The sequence below is a fragment of the Haliotis asinina genome, chromosome 8, assembly GCF_037392515.1.
Source record: "Haliotis asinina isolate JCU_RB_2024 chromosome 8, JCU_Hal_asi_v2, whole genome shotgun sequence".
Taxonomy (NCBI): domain Eukaryota; kingdom Metazoa; phylum Mollusca; class Gastropoda; order Lepetellida; family Haliotidae; genus Haliotis; species Haliotis asinina.
Genome location: NC_090287.1, coordinates 66,549,262 through 66,567,835, shown reverse-complemented (window position 1 = coordinate 66,567,835; position 18,574 = coordinate 66,549,262). Strand labels below are relative to the sequence as shown.

Sequence of the window (18,574 nt, the reverse complement as noted above, 5' to 3'; positions counted from 1 at the left end):
CAAAGGTGAAGACTGAAGAGTATGCACGGCTCGACATTGGCTTAGTGTGAGCATCTCTGGACTGACGTCACAGTACAACCAGCAAAGGTGAAGACTGAAGAGTATGCACGGCTCGACATTGGCTTAGTGTGAGCATCTCTGGACTGACGTCACAGTACAACCAGCAAAGGTGAAGACTGAAGAGTATGCACAGCTCGACATTGGCTTGGTGTGAGCATCTCTGGACTGACGTTACATTACAACCAGCAAAGATGAAGACTGAAGAGTATGCACAGCTCGACATTGGCTTGGTGTGAGCATCTCTAGACTGATGTTACAGTACAACCAGCAAAGGTGAAGACTGAAGAGTATGCACAGCTCGACATTGGCTTGGTGTGAGCATCTCTGGACTGATGTTACAGTACAACCAGCAAAGGTGAAGACTGAAGAGTATGCACAGCTCGACATTGGCTTGGTGTGAGCATCTCTGGACTGATGTTACAGTACAACCAGCAAAGGTGAAGACTGAAGAGTTTGCACAGCTCGACATTGGCTTGGTGTGAGCATCTCTGGACTGACGTCACAGTACAACCAGCAAAGGTGAAGACTGAAGAGTATGCACAGCTCGACATTGGCTTGGTGTGAGCATCTCTGGACTGACGTTACCGTACAACCAGCAAAGGTGAAGACTGAAGAGTATGCACAGCTCGACATTGGCTTAGTGTGAGCATCTCTGGACTGACGTTACCGTACAACCAGCAAAGGTGAAGACTGAAGAGTTTGCACAGCTCGACATCGGCTTGGTGTGAGCATCTCTGGACTGACGTTACCGTACAACCAGCAAAGGTGAAGACTGAAGAGTATGCACAGCTCGACATTGGCTTGGTATGAGCATCTCTGGACTGACGTTACCGTACAACCAGCAAAGGTGAAGACTGAAGAGTATACACAACTCGACATTGGCTTGGTGTGAACATCTCTGAATTAATATAGCAAACAGTTAAGCTTAACGTGAACAAAGCGGAAACATGGAATGGTGTAACCTGCTAAAGTGAAACCATTGAAGGATATACTCAGCTCGACATTAAGTGCAAACATGGAAGGGTATATACTGCTCCACACATGACAGGTCTGGAGACTGAAGGGTATATACTGCTCGAAAAATATCACATGGATAGGTTAAGGGTTATATAATGCTTGGAACATACCTTGTGTCCAGGTCAATGAGTACATCCTGCTTGACACGCCAATTGTTGAGTTTAATGGGTTCATGGTGCTTGACACATATGAAGTGTTGCGTTCAAAGGGTATATAATGCTTGACACATATGAGGTGTTCAGTTCAAAGGGCTATAGTGCTTGACACATATGGCGGTGTTGAGTTTAATGGGTTCATGGTGCTTGACACATATGAAGTGTTGCGTTCAAAGTGTATTTAATGCTTGACACATATGCTTATTACAGAATTTTCAAGACTTTACGTCAACCAGAAATGTTTTATCAATACTCACGACGGAAAGTTTAAGGAACCATTTTATTAAATATCGACTAGGTTTATTAGACCTTGTCGAAAATGAGGGAAGATATGTGTCCATTGGAAAATCGAAACGAATTTGTCAGTTATGCAATGTAGAAATAGAGAATGAAATTCACTTTGTGTTCGTCTGTCCATTTTGTAGTGACCTTCGAAAGAAATATATGAAAGACCATTTGATAAAGATGCCGCCATCGCAAGCTCCCTATATATATAACTGCTAAGAACGAATCTCAAATATTAAACCTTTCCCTATGTATTAAACATGCATTAGTTACTCCCAACAGTATGTTATATGCATACACTCCCGCTCTCGTCTACGACTCATACGGTTTGTGTAGCTTATATCCACTCATGCCTCTCTGCCGTCTTTTCTGCATGAATCGCAAATACTCATTTGCGTTGTTGATCCATTTCATGCGAACCTTTAGCTTGTTGCAGTTAATACTTTCCTCCTGAATATACGTAGGTGCTGTCACCCTTGATTGACCACGTCACAGCCAATGATAACAAAACCCTCCCATCGCCTCGTGCGAAGACTGAACAAGTTGTCATCCATAAAGGAGCTTCCCTTTATTGTTATTCACCAGATTCTTAACTGACAATCCGTTTATGCTTGATATAAACCAGGTGTGAAGACCGTACACACTGTCTAACATTCACCAGGTGTGAAGACCGTACACACTGTTTAACATTCACCAGGTGTGGAGACCGTACACACTGTCTAACATTCACCAGGTGTGGAGACTGTATACACTGTCTAACATTCACCAGGTGTGGAGACCGTACACACTGTCTAACATTCACCAGGTGTGGAGACCGTCCACACTGTCTAACATTCACCAGGTGTGGAGACTGTATACACTGTTTCGTATACATCAGGTGTGGAGTGTGTATACATTCTTTGATATACATCGGGTGTCATGACTATATACACTGTTTGATATACATCAGGTGTGGAGACTGTATACACTGTTTAATATGCATCAGGTGTGGAGACTAAAAGCATTGTTTCATATACATCAGGTGAGGAGACTGCATACGCTGACAAACACCAGGTGTGGTGACTATATACACTGTTTGACATACATCAGGTGAGGAGACTGTATACATTCTTTGACTCCACCCCGCTAGGCCGCTACCCGCTAGTCCGCGACGGGTAAATGACGTAATTCAGTACCGCTAGCCCGCTAAGCTGCTGTGCTGTTCTAATAATTTACTCCCTCTGTTACCGCTACAACTGATTAATGCAGACAACACCTCGGATAAGGAAAACTAAATTAAAAGGAACAAAAAAAAACAAAAAAAAACTAGTCTGTATTATATCACCATTTATTTCACATTTTCACATGACCACTTAACTCCTTTTACATAAGCTTTTATTGACGTTTCAATCTCATCTTCGGTACACACTGTCCATCATGTGTCCAATAGCACCCAAGTACGAAGCCAGGCTACGCTCACATGTACTCAAGTCCTAATCTTTCAAGGCGACAATATCCGAACATTGCAGCTTTTTAAACCCTCTCCATGATTTCTAACAAAACATTGCAGAGTAATGAAAATGAAATGTACGTAACAAAACATACTCATCTTTACCGGAAATCATAAAAATAACATACCACCCGCCGTAAATTCCATGATAGGGTATCTATTATAACATTGCTGAGACTGATCTTACCTAAGAAAACACACTCTACTTACCGTCTATCAAAGCATTGCAGAGTAATGAGATTAGAGTAGGGAGGGAGTAATGAGACTGGAACAGCCACATTGCGGACTACCGGCACACATAATCAATCGCGGTCTAGCGGGAGCGGACTAGCGGGATGATGCCCATTCTTTGATATACATCGGGTGTCATGACTATATACACTGTTTGATATACATCAGGTGTGGTGACTGTATACATTGTTTCATATACATCAGGTGTGGAGACTGTATACACTGACATACATCAGGTGTGGAGACTGTATACACTGTTTGATATACATCGGGTGTCATGACTGTATACACTGTTTGATATACATCAGGTGTGGAGACTGTACACACTGTTTGACATGCATCAGGTGTGGAGAATGCGCTGTTTGATATGCACCCGGCGTGAAGACTGTATACACTGTTTGACATACACCAGGTGTGTATGTACCCGTGTATCTCCTCAAGTCCTACTCTACCTGGCTATGGTGACAGTTAACTAACCAGCCTCATGACTACACACTCACAAAAGAGACGTACCAGTACGCACAAGTAGTATGTATTGTAATGAGGTTAGATTCCCGGCCGGTCGAGTTTAGTGTCTTATTTAGTTCGATATGTTCGTCACCTGTGATCAGATGGCAAAATCATGGGGACTAAAGTCTGTACGCTGATTGCAGGACACCAAGGGGTATTCATCAGGACTAGATGCTGAAGATTGTGCATTTCTTAAATGTGGCATATCATTTACAAAGAGCCTTTCTTCAAGTCCCTATCCCGTCTGGATGTGGCTGCACCTGCGTTATCGGAGACGGATATTCCGCTATGTAACGGCCATAATATTGGAGTTGTGGCTGGTATGTGTCTGTGGTTAACACCTGTCCATAATCCACCTGAGCGGGGATAAGCCCATGACGGGGCTTATAGATTAGGTAGTCAAGAGAGTAGGAGTGGACTAACTAAGAGGCAATGCTAGTCATATGTGTGAGAAGAGCGGGAGTGGGCCAAGAGGCAATGCTAGTCATATGTGTGAGAAGAGTGGAAGTGGGCCAAGAGGTAATGCTAGTCATATGGGTTAGGAGAGTGGGAGAGAGCCAGGTGAACTGCGACGACAGGCACCGCTTCTGAGTATATATGCAGATGGGTTTATAGGTGGTGTACGGTATAGGATATATATATATATATATATCCGGTGGGTGTAATGGTGGCGTGTCAATGATATATATATATAGGGGGAAGGGGGGAGGCCTGGGGCAGAGTACGGAGTGATGTTATCTTGGGTGAAGTGAGGTATTATGGAGGGGTGGAGGGGTAAACGATCACGAAAAGAGAAATACTATGAAAGCGGCTCTCTCTCTATATATATACCGTACACCACCTATAAACCCAGCATTATATTAAAAATAGCACTAATAAACCCTTCTGTATACACACTGAACCCCATAAATGCAGTAATATACCACCGTTAAATCTATCTGTAAAAACACATCCTCTCTTTGATACACAACTATTAAACCCATCTGTATTCACCCAGCCTTGAGCTTTTCTTGATACACCACCTTTAAACCCATCTGTATACATACAGCATCTCATTGATACACCACCATTATACCCACCGGTTTCCAGTCTCCAGTAATACACCCCCATCGAGCCGCTTTCATAGTCTTTCTCTTTTCGTGATCGTTTACCCCTCCACCCCTCCATAATACCTCACTTCACCCAAGATAACATCACTCCGTACTCTGCCCCAGGCCTCCCCCCTCCCCCCCTCCCCCTCCTACACACCTGCAAATCCACCAGTATCAATGTTAGGAGGGTAATCTTGACACCTTGATGATTGAAATGTTATCCGACATTCCATACTTCCAGACACGGCAGCCCAGTACGTGGGATTACGTCTGTCTTCTGTATCAGCTTCCCAGTCACATTAATCACCCGGTGCAGTTGTTTTTCTGTAATCAACATTGCGAGACTAAATCAGCACTGTTGTACTTTATTACCCTACCTTCAATCCCTGTCATTAGTCACATCAATCCTCCTATGTCAAAAGGCCATTCATTCCCTTTTTTCATGAAGGCACGTCAGTTCTCCTCCATCCATCCCATTGTTTCAATAAAGCTCACCCCCCCCCCCCTACACACACACCTCCTGCATCACAAGGTCATCTATCCCTTTGTTTCAATAAAGCTCATCAATCCTCCTGCATCACAAGGTCATCTATCCCCTTGTTTCAATAAAGCTCATCAATCCTCCTGCATCACAAGGTCATCTATCCCCTTGTTTCAATAAAGCTCATCAATCCTCCTGCATCACAAGGTCATCTATCCCCTTGTTTCAATAAAGCTCATCAATCCTCCTGCATCACAAGGTCATCTATCCCCTTGTTTCAATAAAGCTTATCAATCCTCCTGCATCACAAGGTCATCTATCCCCTTGTTTCAATAAAGCTCATCAATCCTCCTGCATCACAAGGTCATCCATCCCTTTGTATCAACGAGGCCTATCATTCATCCTATATCATCAAAGCTGTCCAATGTTATTCTCCCCTGTAGTGAAACATATGACAATGTTATTCTCCCCTGTAGTGAAACATATGACAATGTTATTCTCCCCTGTAGTGAAACATGTGACAATGTTATTCTTTACTGTAGTGAAATACAATGTCAGACAATGTCACTATCTGATTCAGCAGGTGCGGAGAGTGGAGGAGCTAGGAGCTACCAGGGAAGATGCCTCGAGGAACGCGCGCAGGCGATGGAGTCAGCTAAACGGGACAATTCAGTGGTGTTCGTCCCCGACTGCAGCGCTGACGGCACCTTCGCGGAGGTCCAGTGTCACGCCACCGGCTACTGCTGGTGCACCACCAAGGACGGTCACCACATTCCGGGAACTTCCGTCAAAGATCGCAGACCTCGTTGTGGGAGAGGTAGACGAGGTCAACACTACTTTATTTTTCCGATATCATGTCTTTGTTTCGCTTTCAGTTCGTTCTCGTCCTTGTTTACGTTTACACGACATACTGAGACGGCCGGCGTACGTCTCTGAACGGAGAGGCTTGAATCAGGGTTCGAGTCCCGGTGAGACCATGTCATGTCTTGGTTTGTCGACATTTTACCACTCCTCGTAACTGTCGCCAACCAGGTGAACGTCTTAACTTCGCCCTCATATAACTGGAACACTGTTCCAAGTGGCGTTAACCATGTCACATACAGCTGTCTGTGATGGAGAAATCTGGAGGCTCTGTTGATTCCGAGACTTTGAATGATTCGTCGGACTTCACCTCTCTTATGGTTGAAACGTAATTGCTCTATCATTACAGTTAGTTGCGTAAACAAAGGTCGCACACAGACCCAAAGCGTGCTATAAAGTAAGTTCTCAAATGACAACCTACTGAATATGTGCAGAGAACACTTTACACGGAGCCTATTTATTTCCATAGGTAGGCGTAAAAAGAGGAAGCAAGGGAAGAAACGGAAGAAAAAGCGTAAGTATGTTTAGATATCAAATGTGCACATTATTATGCGCTTCATATATTCTTAAGTATGAATACGTGAGATGGTTTATAGACAACTTCTTTTAATTCTTTACACGACGTTTCAGGGCTAATTCTTGCTCCTTCAGGTCAATGCTCAGCCGGTACAACACGTGCATATATATGTACATGAGATTGGATTTACGCACAAAGAAAACAATGCATCCTCACACCCCATCCCCGCTCTTTCCTTTGTCTTTATCATGCATTGTTTCCCAATCACTAATCCAATCTCATTGGTTTTGTAATTATATTGTTATCTTTGTACATCTATATCCACCCTTTGTACTGGCTTAGCTCTGACGTGACGAAGGAGCAACAATTACATCTGAAACGTCAAGTAAAGTATCGAAAGAAGTTGTTATCCATTGAACATATCATGCATATTTGGTCGTTCAACTTCTAAATGCCTGCCTTTCAAAAACTACATATAGCAGTCCTCATTCTCACGTCACTGGGGAGTACACAGCCAGTAGACAGTATTATAACGGTCACAATACACCCATTCCCAGGGGAGTACACAGCCAGTAGACAGTATTATAACGGTCACACTACACCTTTTCCCAGGGGAGTACACAGCCAGCAGATAGTATTATAACGGTCACAATACACCCTTTCCCAGGGGAGTACACAAAAAGCAGACAGTATTGTAAAGGTCACAATACACCTTTTCCCAGGGGAGTACACAGCCAGTTTCAGTACACCATTTTACAAGGGAATACACAGTCAATAGATAGTATTTGAACCGTTACAACACACCAATTCCGAGCGTCTGACAATGTTATGAACAACAGAGGCGAGCCCACCCCCCACCCCACCCCCGCCCTCACGCACGCACGCACACACGCACACACACACACACGTACGGACACATTGAAGTCAGCATTTGCTCTCACGCCACGCCTCCTCTCCTCCTCCCCCCGGTTTCTCGCGCCGTCGACCGTGCCTCACACATTCCTGTAGGATAATTGGTGAACACCTGTGCGAATGTCGACGTTTGCCTGGCCCAGTGCGTCCATTGAGAATGTCCTCTCTCTGTGTCGTGGTGAGGGCAGATTATAGTCAGAGCGCTGAGATACGGGACTCGCTCACGCACAGCGGTAACAGTAGCTGACGTATGCCAGGTAACAGGTCGATTGTGCTCGTTTCAAATAGTCTGGTGATATACGTTATTCGTTACGTATTCTGAATTAATGCGATTGTGGATTCACATGGTTCGTTTAATATCCGGCCTGTTATTAGAGTTCCTGGTCCTGGATTACTTACACATGAAGCTCTGGTCCCTAACTGTCCCATTCTTACACTTCGTCTTAGATATGAAGCTCTGGTCCCTAACTGTCCCACCCTTACACTTCGTCTTAGATATGAAGCTCTGGTCCCTAACTGTCCCACCCTTACACTTCGTCTTAGATATGAAGCTCAGGTACCCTATTTTTGGACACCCACCCTTACACCCACCAGAACACTTCGTCTTAAATATGAAGCTTAGGTTCTATTATTTAGAACAGGGTTTTCATTTGTGTGGATAACACAAACTGTTGTTGATGTAGATATGTTTATACGGAAGTTTAGAGAAAGATTAATTGACATGTACAAACAAACTTGGCATGATTTTATTTGTAACTCGCATTATGTTATTAAATCAGTTGCTCTAAAACACTTTGTTTAAGCATTATAGTTGAAACAAACACGTGGCATTGTAAAATGTGTATCTGTCAATCGTATTATAGGCCGTTAGGCCCACATTACTCAATAAACACGTCTGTCTGTCAGGTACCCTATTTGTACACGCCCACCCTTACACTTCGTCTTAAATATGAAGCTCTGGTACCCTATTTGTACACGCCCACCCTTACACTTCTTCTTACATATTACGCTCTGGTACCCTAATTGTACACACCCACCCATACACTTCGTCTTAAATATGGAGCTCTGGTACCCTATTTGTACACGCTCTCCCTTACACTTCGTCTTAAATATGAAGCTCTGGTACCCTAACTGTACACGCCCACCCTTACACTTCGTGTTACATATGACGTTCAGGTACCCTATTTGTACACTCCCGCCCTTACACGTCATATTAAATATGAATGAGAGACGTGGAAGGAGACACACGAGTGAGTGAGCGTACGCGTTACCACCTTACATCTATATGATGGGGTCACTTTATTCCGTAGACATGCATCTATATGATGGGGTCACTTTATTCCGTAGACATGCATCTATATGATGGGGTCACTTTATTCCGTAGACATGCATCTATATGATGGGGTCACATTATCCTGCAGATATGCATCTATGTGATAGGGTCTTATTATCCTGTAGTCATGCATCTGTATGATGGGGGTCATGTTATCCCGTAGACATACAGCTATATGATGGGGTCACTTTATTCCGTAGACATGCATCTATATGATGGGGTCACTTTATTCCGTAGACATGCATCTATATGATGGGGTCACTTTATTCCGTAGACATGCATCTATATGATGGGGTCACTTTATTCCGTAGACATGCATCTATATGATGGGGTCACTTTATTCCGTAGACATGCATCTATATGATGGGGTCACTTTATTCCGTAGACATGCATCTAAATGATGGAGAAGCCATGTTATTCACAAGACGAGTCAAACAATATAATATGTATTTGTGTAGATGTATGTGATAAATTACTGTTTCTAATTTGATGGACCATATACAATATAGAATGTGTTTCTGTGTAAACGACTGTTTGTCACCTACCATGCAGCATGCACACCAGGAGATCGGCTCAAGTTTAATACAGCCTTGGTGGGGGAGTTCACACAGGAGTACAACAGAGTCATGACCTCCGACCAAACCCCAACGCCAAGTAAGTACAACCCTGTCATGACCTCTGACTAAACCCTGACCTCAAGTAAGTACAACCCAGTCATGACCTCCGGCCTAACCCCGACTTCCAGTAAGTACAACCCGGTCATGACCTGCGACTAAACCCTGACTTCAAGCAAGTACAACTCTGTCATGACCTACGACAGAACCCCGACTTCAAGCAAGTACAACCCAGTCATGACCTCGGACCAAACCCCAGCTTCCAGTAAGGAAGACATGAATAACAACCAGACCCCATATCCTTCCAGTAAGTACAGCCCTGTCATGACCTCCGACTAAACCCGACGTACAGCCCAGTCATGAATAACATCCAGACCCCATGTCCTTGTTAGTGCAACACCTGCTCCGACCTCACACTGCATGGAAGCTAGTGCAGGCAATTCAACAGCTCAGGGTTTTTGTTGTCTGGGTATACCATTAAGTGAACAGCTGTGAGTTGTTCTTTTCTGTATAAAATTTACCTGTGTTCAATGAGTAGTACATCGAAATGGAAGGCAGTGTGTGATTGGTCTGACACGGTGATACACTCTTCAAATACAGACATGCGTATGAGTTTTCTAGAATATGGGACTCATGTAGCCGCGGCAAAAACAATACGAATATACTATTTCTTTCCCGAACTTGATCTTTGTGTGATTGTAAACAGCTTCATCGTCAAACGAGGCAATTTCAACTGTTTTTCATTGTTTTGGCAGCGTTTAAAAATATTCATCAAAACGTCAAGAAGAAAATATGGAAAGCAGAATGCGCGTGCACGTAAGCGGAAAAACATGCGGTATCGGTCACTAAAAAAAGCAATCGTCTGTAACTTTGTCATACGTTTTCGCATGGAAAAGAGGATATCATCATGCCACGACTGAGTGACGCCAATCGAAACATCGCCATATGTCGTCTTGTGGAGTCGCAGTAGCAGTTGCCCGACATTACAACGTTCATCACAGCACCGTTCTCGCTGTTGGCATTGTTTCCTGCAGACCAGGTCGCCTGAGAAGTGACCAACCAAGAGCGACCACCCAAGTCCAGGGTCGCTACATCCGGGCTGCTCACTTGCGGTCATCCATGGTTTGAGAAAATTCAAACTGTCTTGATTCGACTTTATAAAATGGGGATTCCACAAAGAAGGCTAGTTGTCGTCTTTGTGCTGAGATACTTCTATCGGCGGAGGCGAGTCTGGTTCACCGGCATGATGAAACACAAAGTGTTTAGAGATTAACGTTTCTCGAACGCACGCACGCACACGCACCGCACCGCACGCAGTGCATTCGACAGGCCGACTGATTAGGTGGTCAGAGTGTCATGGTGTGAGGTGCGATATTCAGCACACTAAGATCTGATTTAATGGGATATATGGATTTATGGATTCAAGTAAATTTGACAGAAAATAGGTAATCAACGAAGTCCTGCAGGTCACATGCTTCCGATTATAGTCCGACAGAGGGAGTTGTTCCATCATGACAACACTACTTCACATCCAGCACGTGTCACGGTCCGCTCCCTTGTCAATTCTAACATCAATGTCTGACTAGTTCGAACGCCATTACCTGGACAGTTCAGGTGTCAGTGACCTTACCGACCACGAGATCTAAACTTCAAGTACCTGAGATGTACGACTCGCCCGTCGTTTACGTCAATGTGAACGTCAAAACACGCCTCAAACAGTCTGTGCCGAGCAGCAATTGCTGCCTGCCAATACACACATTACAGACATCGACGCCATCGTGTGGACAGTAAACGGAAACACAACAATAAAGACTGATGTGTCGGCGAACTCCTTGTCTGAAATACGTGCGCATTTTTATCATTGAAGTTGCATGAAATAGTTGGTCCTGAACGGACGCAATAAATACTTCTGAAATTGTGTTCACATTGAGTCCCAAGTAGTTCTAGTATGTCAGCGCACATACATGGTGGCACTGGTTTGGATGATTAGATCGCGAGATTGGTTTTTGTTTTAGATGGTGGTGTTGGATTGGGGGATTAGATGGCGGGATTGGTTTGGCTGAACAAATGGTGAGATTGCTATGGGAAATTGGATGCTGTGACTGAGAGTTGGGTGGTTTGGGTGGGTGGCATGATTGGATTGTGACGTGAAGAGGTGGAACTGGGCGATGGGACTAGATAATGAGATTGTTTGCATGACCGACTGTCGTTGAGACCGTATCATCGAGTTGTGTTAGCGGTACTGTTGACAGAATGGTTGTATTCCGCAGGCCCCTCAGCAAGCGAGAGCCAGGTGGAACGAGAAAAGAAAACTGTGGAGTGGAAGTTTGCACAGCTGGACAAAGATAACGACAAGCGACTCAAATTTAAAGAAATACGCTCTTTCGTTCGTATGGTGAAAAAACTTATCAAACCAAAAGCATGTGCCAAGAAATTTTTGAATAATTGTGATTCCACCCCAGACCGACATATCGAGATGTCGGAGTGGACTCTGTGTCTTGGGATCGACATCAAATGTAAGTAGCCTTGTACACAGACAGCTATACCATCAAACGTCATTATAAAAACCGCCAGTTTCTGCTATGAATAATATTTTGGTTAAAAATAATATTTTGTCATTGAAAGTGTCATACTATGAAAATGTAACACCGTAATTGATGGTTCATATTCATATTTTTCCTATGATGTGATGGACGTTGCTCTTGTGTGGACTCCAAGCATTAGTTGCGCCTGTCCGCACGTGGGTAACGTGCATATCACCCCGTTTGTTTCTCTGGCCCTGCTATGAGGTACTAACACCCCCACCCCCTCAACCTCACACCAACCTCTCACCTCTCTTTCTCTCTCTCTGCCAGTACAGGCGGATTGGCCCTTCTTCGCTTCCTGCTTCCGTTCTATGGTACTGCATGGACTGATAAACACACACAAAAGCGCGCGTGCGCATACGCACTCCGTCTGAGAGACACAAGGAGGACAGCCACACATGCAGATTCACTCGAACGGACACACACACACATACACCTAATGGCACAAGCACTCTCTGATACAGGTTCATATTCGGACGCACGCACGAATACACACACGTACGCATGGATACACACACTTACGAACGGATACTCACACGTACGCACGGATACACACACGTACGCACGCACGCATATACTCGCACATACTGGTGAGATAAGTATATTTGTCGTGCATAGTTGCAGCACTAGCATGATGAGCAGGGAAAGGCAGGTTTATCTTATATACAAACGACAACATGTATCACCCGCCATTTTGAATCTCCAAATGCATTCGGATTGTCCAGTCGCGTTGACTTATGGACATGTCTCTCGCTTTCATGTTATATTTGGATGAGAGGACGAACTAGAACAGTGGTAGCTATCTATTGATGCAATGTTAAGATGCCAGATCGACATGGCCCGTTAGAGGTTCGGGCACAGTATGTAGACTGATATTATTGGAACTGAATCATGACCAAACAGGACTTCTGAAATACAGTTTATTGGTTTAGTTTCCAGGTGAGTAGGGGAATAGTACAAAAGGTTGGACGGTTTAGTTAGAAAATATGGCCAAGGCCTACCTCAGGACATGCGAAATACATATTTCTGTGTAAATGTTCGACACTAAGCAAAGAGATTCTAACTGGCGTGTGGCACACGTTGTGTGACCAGTGAGTGGTAGCCTGTGAGTGGTAGCCTGTGGATGGTAGCCTGTGAGTGCCATTCCATGAAGTGTGTAAGTAGTCTTCCTCTCTTGCTAATGACGCACTGAATTCCTGCACCCTGCAGCTTCAGCATCTTATAGGTTGCATTATTACTGCCAAATCTACATCATGGTCCTCTTCTAATACTATTGCAAGAACCACTAGAGCCGAAATATTTCTAAGCCAAAGAAACAAACGGGTTACGTTTACAGTCACGTGACACCAAGACTGGCGGTATTCGCTCCAGCACCACTCCCTCTGGTGTTGTGTAGGCCGGTGCTGCTGGAGCGGCAACTGGCGGCCTGTCATCGCAATACTGACATGGTCGCCATAACTACTTCCGCTTCCGGTTTGGTTTTTCCGCCTCTTTACACATCTCTGTACACTCCTTCAGCTTGTATTGTCGGCTCCACGTTTTATCTGACAACCATGAGTTCTTGTATAAATGCTCTAATCGTAAGATGAGACAACCAGTGGTGTAAGCCCGTCGTTCTAATCGAGGTTCTGTAAGGTGAACGTTTTCCATGCTTTTATTACTGATCTTAGATGGTGCAAATATATGTATCACCTTTCACAACTAGTTAGTATTTTGCGGGTACTTGTTGTTAGGGAACTGAGGACATACATCATGGTAATCGAGAACACTGGCAATGGCGGACTGGTAATGTTCCCACATGAATGCCACAATTAGCATTGACAGTTCACCTGATAGATTTAATGCTCTAACATCATCCACAGAAATGATTATGATAGGTACTCAAACATCACCGGTTTTTTAAACGACGAAGGTGTAGAAAATATCATATACTACCGACAAGAACTAATGAAATAATAGCGAATTTGAAACTGCTTTAAATATCCACTAAATCAATTTTAGGCGTCAAGTTCAATATCTGGTTTGTCCACCATGTTGGGCAACACATTCACGGCACCTTGATGGCATGCTGTTAATCAATTTCCGGATGGTTGCCCGTGGTATTGCCCGCCATTCCTCTTGGAGAGCTGCACCAAGCTGGGCCAGGTTGGCGGGTCCTGGGTCCCTGGCGTACACCCTTCGACCAAGAACGTCCCAGAGATGTTCAATTGGGGACAGGTCTGGGGACTTATGGGGCCAGTCCAATGTCTGGATACCTTCTTGTCGGAGATAAGCGGAGACAATTCGGGCCCGATGTGGTCTGGCATTATCATCTTGGAATACAAAATTTCGGCCGATAACTCAAGCCAATGGAGCCACAACAGGACGCAATATTTGGACAACGTATCGCTGACCAGTCATGGCTCCGTTAATGATGACCAAATCTGATCGTCTGTCATGTGTAATCTCACCCCACACCATGACAGTACCACCTCCATACCGATCATGGTCAAGAATTGCTGCTCTGGCATATCGCTCCGCGCTCCGACGCCAACAACGTTTTCTGCCATCTGTGAATCGTAGGCAAAACCTTGACTCATCAGAGAACATGGTGTAACGCCAGTGGCGCATAGCCCGTCCCTGGTGCTGCCTAGCCCATGCCAATCTTTGGCGCTTATGGTGAGCTGAAAGGGTGACACCCTTAAAAGGCCGTCTTGCTTTCAGACGAGCTTGATAGAGTCGGTTTTTAACGGTTGAGCTTGAAATGCGTCTTCAAGTGAGTGTGCGGAATTCTCTATTGATGGCAGGGGCCGATTTAAACCTATCGCGTAGAGCAATTAACGTAATGAGACGATCCTGTCGTGGTGTCGTTGATTTTGGTCTACCACGCCCAGGTCTCGTTGCAACCCCACCCGTTTGACAGTACTTATCCCACAGGCGTGAAATTACACTTTTTGATTTACCCATCTGCCGGGCAACTTCACATAATGATGTTCCCCCCCCCCCCCCTATCATCCCCACAATTCTCCATTTTGTTGCTTCACCGAGATACTGCCTCGGAGGCATTTCTGTCGGTAAGTGTCAATCTCTATTGCATTAGTGATTGCGACTTCTCCAGTACATTTACAGGAGTTAAGTTCTGTATGCACGTGTAGCAAGTGCTGGGCATGCATTATGCGAAATTCCATTGTCATTGGATGATGCGTTTGGGAGATACACCACGATAACGCCCTGTCACAGTCAAAGTCATCTACATTCAATTTCTTGGTTCCCTTATTTTCTGTCGGTAGTATATCATATCCGTAACATGAAGTTACACTAATGTTCAACGATAATTGAAGTTTCAGAGGGATTTTCATTATCATCAGATCACAGCATGGATGCTAAATACAAAACTGAATATAGGCGCATATATGTTGTACGCATTTCTCTTGTCTTTGAATGGAATATTGTTAATTGTCAGAGGTAATCAATGTGTTTGTGTTGGTGTGAACATAATGTTTCCTGACAAGGAAAATAGTTCGTCCTTCCAGATAACCATGTAGTGTCCATGGAACTAGCATAGGCTGAAGTGTTTCTTGTGAGCCTTCTATTTCCATTAGGTATCTTTGCCAGCTTCAAGTGACAAATTGTACTGTATGAGGCTGCTTTACGTTTTCACGTATTTCTGTATATCAAACATGAATGTTATGTTGCTATGGTTACGGTATCTGCTCCTCTTTGCCATGTCATCTGTCGTCTGTCAACGCTGGGTTCGGCACAGTCTTAATTCCTTCCACGTCCGTTTCACTGTGAACACTTTAAGTATAATCATTATATATCAAGCCTCTCCACATTCCATTTGCTCAAATCCCAAAACGTAAAATCCCCTCCATAAAGTTTTGCTGTGAACGGAGACTGGTGTTGGGCTGAGACTGTGCTGGATCTGTCCCTTTAACACTAACACCGCCCATACACCGGGAACGTGCAATACACAGACTGATGCATGAACAGAGTGGGGTACCTCCTGTTTATAGACTCTTTTCACTTGTTCATATCTCTGAACTCAGATGGGCGCACCACGGAGCCAACGGTTGCACAGAAGAAACAAGGTATAGGTCTTTTACTTTTCATTTTCCCGGCATGCAGTGCGCTGTGCCGATTTCCGGCATGTCGTTGTATCCTGTGTTTGCATGACCTACTAGCCTCTCATAATGTTCTTAATATGGAATGTTTTATGTATATTACAACGTTGTGTTTATGTTTTTTGTTTGAACTCCCCCTTTGTACGGAATGCACGTGCCCTACTTCCGTGCTTGCCACGGACTGTTTGACGTATTCTGCCATTAGCCGTCACCCCTAACTTGACGCGCTCCCACTAACAGTCACCATTAGTTGCTGCTATGTAAGTGTTGTCAAGACTTTGCTAAAATTATAAAACAACATTTTGTGTGACTTTCTGAGTATAACTGCCAGAGAAGACACGGAACAGTAACTACTTTCTCCTGTGTACTCCGGCCTGTAGCAACATACACTGAGCCAGGAGCCTGATGGCCGCCATGACGCCAGGCGCACATGCCTAGCTACGCCGTGGTGCCTGTAGCTGCTGCCACAGTAGAGGCTTACTGTTGCAATGTCCATGTCATATTTTTTACTTTTTCGATCACGTTTTTTTGTCAAGTAGCGTGAGACTCAGCCAAGCATGATCAAGCACGAAAACTAAGAATTAGTGAAATCTAACTAAGCCTACCTTTTAGCAAACCCCACCCCCTTCCAAATCCACGCCGCTACTTTCCTTTCGCTTGTGTGCCCCTTGTTTTGTCCTGCACACCTGTCTGCTACTGCTGGCGCTGGCGACCTCAGTCGTCCCTCACCTGGGTGTAGTTCTCATCGTTTGACTCGATTAGAGGAAACGTCAGATTAGTCTCGATAGTCGCGAGAAGGTGTGCTGCAAATTCATGAATCATAAAGGTTTATGACTGAACGACACATACAAGCGTAAGAACTGTTAGCGTTTAGTGTTCTTTCTCTAGCAGTCTGTGTGTCACATCACATCAATCTAACCATAGACTATCCACCACCTGTGTCACATCACATCAGTCCACACACAGACTATCCACCACCTGTGTCACATCACATCAATCCACACACAGACTATCCACCCACAGACTATCCACCACCTGTGTCACATCACATCAGTCCACACACAGACTATCCACCACCTGTGTCACATCACATCAGTCCAACCACAGACTATCCACCACCTGTGCCACATCACATCAGTCCACACAGGGACTATCCACGACCTGTGTAACATCACATCAGTCCAACCACAGAATATTCACCACCTGTGTCACATCACATCAGTCCACACACAGACTATCCACCACCTGTGTCACATCACATCAGTCCACACACAGACTATCCACCACCTGTGCCACATCACATCAGTCCACACAGGGACTATCCACGACCTGTGTAACATCACATCAGTCCAACCACAGAATATTCACCACCTGTGTCACATCACATCAGTCCACACACAGACTATCCACCACCTGTGTCACATCAGTCCACACACAGACTATCCACCACCTGTGTCACATCACATCAGTCCACACACAGACTATCCACCACCTGTGTCACATCACATCAGTCCACACAGAGACTATCCACGACCTGTGTCACATCACATCAGTCCACACAGAGACTATCCACGACCTGTGTAACATCACATCAGTCCAACCACAGAATATTCACCACCTGTGTCACATCACGTCTGTCCACACACAGACTATCCACCACCTGTGTCACATCACATCAGTCCACACACAGACTATCCACCACCTGTGTCACATCACATCAGTCCACACACAGACTATCCACGACCTGTGTCACATCACATCAGTCCACACACAGACTATCCACCACCTGTGTCACATCACATCAGTCCACACAGACTATCCACCACCTGTGTCACATCACATCAGTCCACACAAAGACTATCCACCACCTGTGTCACATCACATCAGTCCACACACAGAATATCCACCACCTGTGTCACATCACATCAGTCAAATCACAGAATATCCACCAGCTATGTCACATCACATCAGTCAAATCACAGACTAACCATCAGCTGTGTCGCGTCCCAGACACCCGCCTCTTTGCAACCTCTGCTTCCTCAACGACACCGGCGACGACGTGGTAAGACCGTCACGGACTGCGCGGTTTGATGAGGCACACTTCCGCTTTGCTTGTCTATGCACATTAGCTTCACCTCTGTTGTAGCCAGCATGTCGACCCTTCCCGACCTTTCCTCGTTAGGCTGCATGTTGGCCATTGTGGCTCTCTTTACCATCACAAGATTTTCCGTATCCGGTTTGAAGTTTCTTTCTTAAAACAACTTTCATGGATTAAAGATGAGAAACTCGTAACGATTAGCATTGAAACACGTGACTATATAAACTGTGAC

The 18,574-nt window shown here is 44.8% G+C and overlaps 2 protein-coding genes across 17 annotated transcripts in view; both read left to right on the top strand.

Moving 5' to 3' along the window:
* LOC137293454 (SPARC-related modular calcium-binding protein 1-like) overlaps positions 1-18,574 on the top strand; it is a 61,585-nt gene that overhangs the window by 31,560 nt on the left and 11,451 nt on the right. For 2 of the 16 annotated variants that reach the window (XM_067823998.1, XM_067823992.1), the window contains exons 3-7: positions 5,903-6,145; positions 6,650-6,694; positions 9,495-9,596; positions 11,827-12,072; positions 16,137-16,211. In XM_067823998.1, the coding sequence (XP_067680099.1) occupies positions 5,903-6,145; positions 6,650-6,694; positions 9,495-9,596; positions 11,827-12,072; positions 16,137-16,211 (711 nt within the window). Of the gene's footprint in view, positions 1-5,899; positions 6,146-6,649; positions 6,695-9,494; positions 9,597-11,826; positions 12,073-16,136; positions 16,212-18,574 lie in introns of all 16 variants that reach the window. The other 14 variants (XM_067824002.1, XM_067823995.1, XM_067823997.1 and 11 more) reach the window with 9 other exon arrangements.
* On the top strand, positions 16,675-18,399 carry LOC137294260 (uncharacterized). Its single transcript, XM_067825266.1, has 3 exons — positions 16,675-16,713; positions 17,119-17,657; positions 17,695-18,399. Exons 1-3 carry the CDS (start codon positions 16,675-16,677, stop codon positions 18,308-18,310), a joined length of 1,194 nt encoding a protein of 397 aa, XP_067681367.1. The 3' UTR covers positions 18,311-18,399.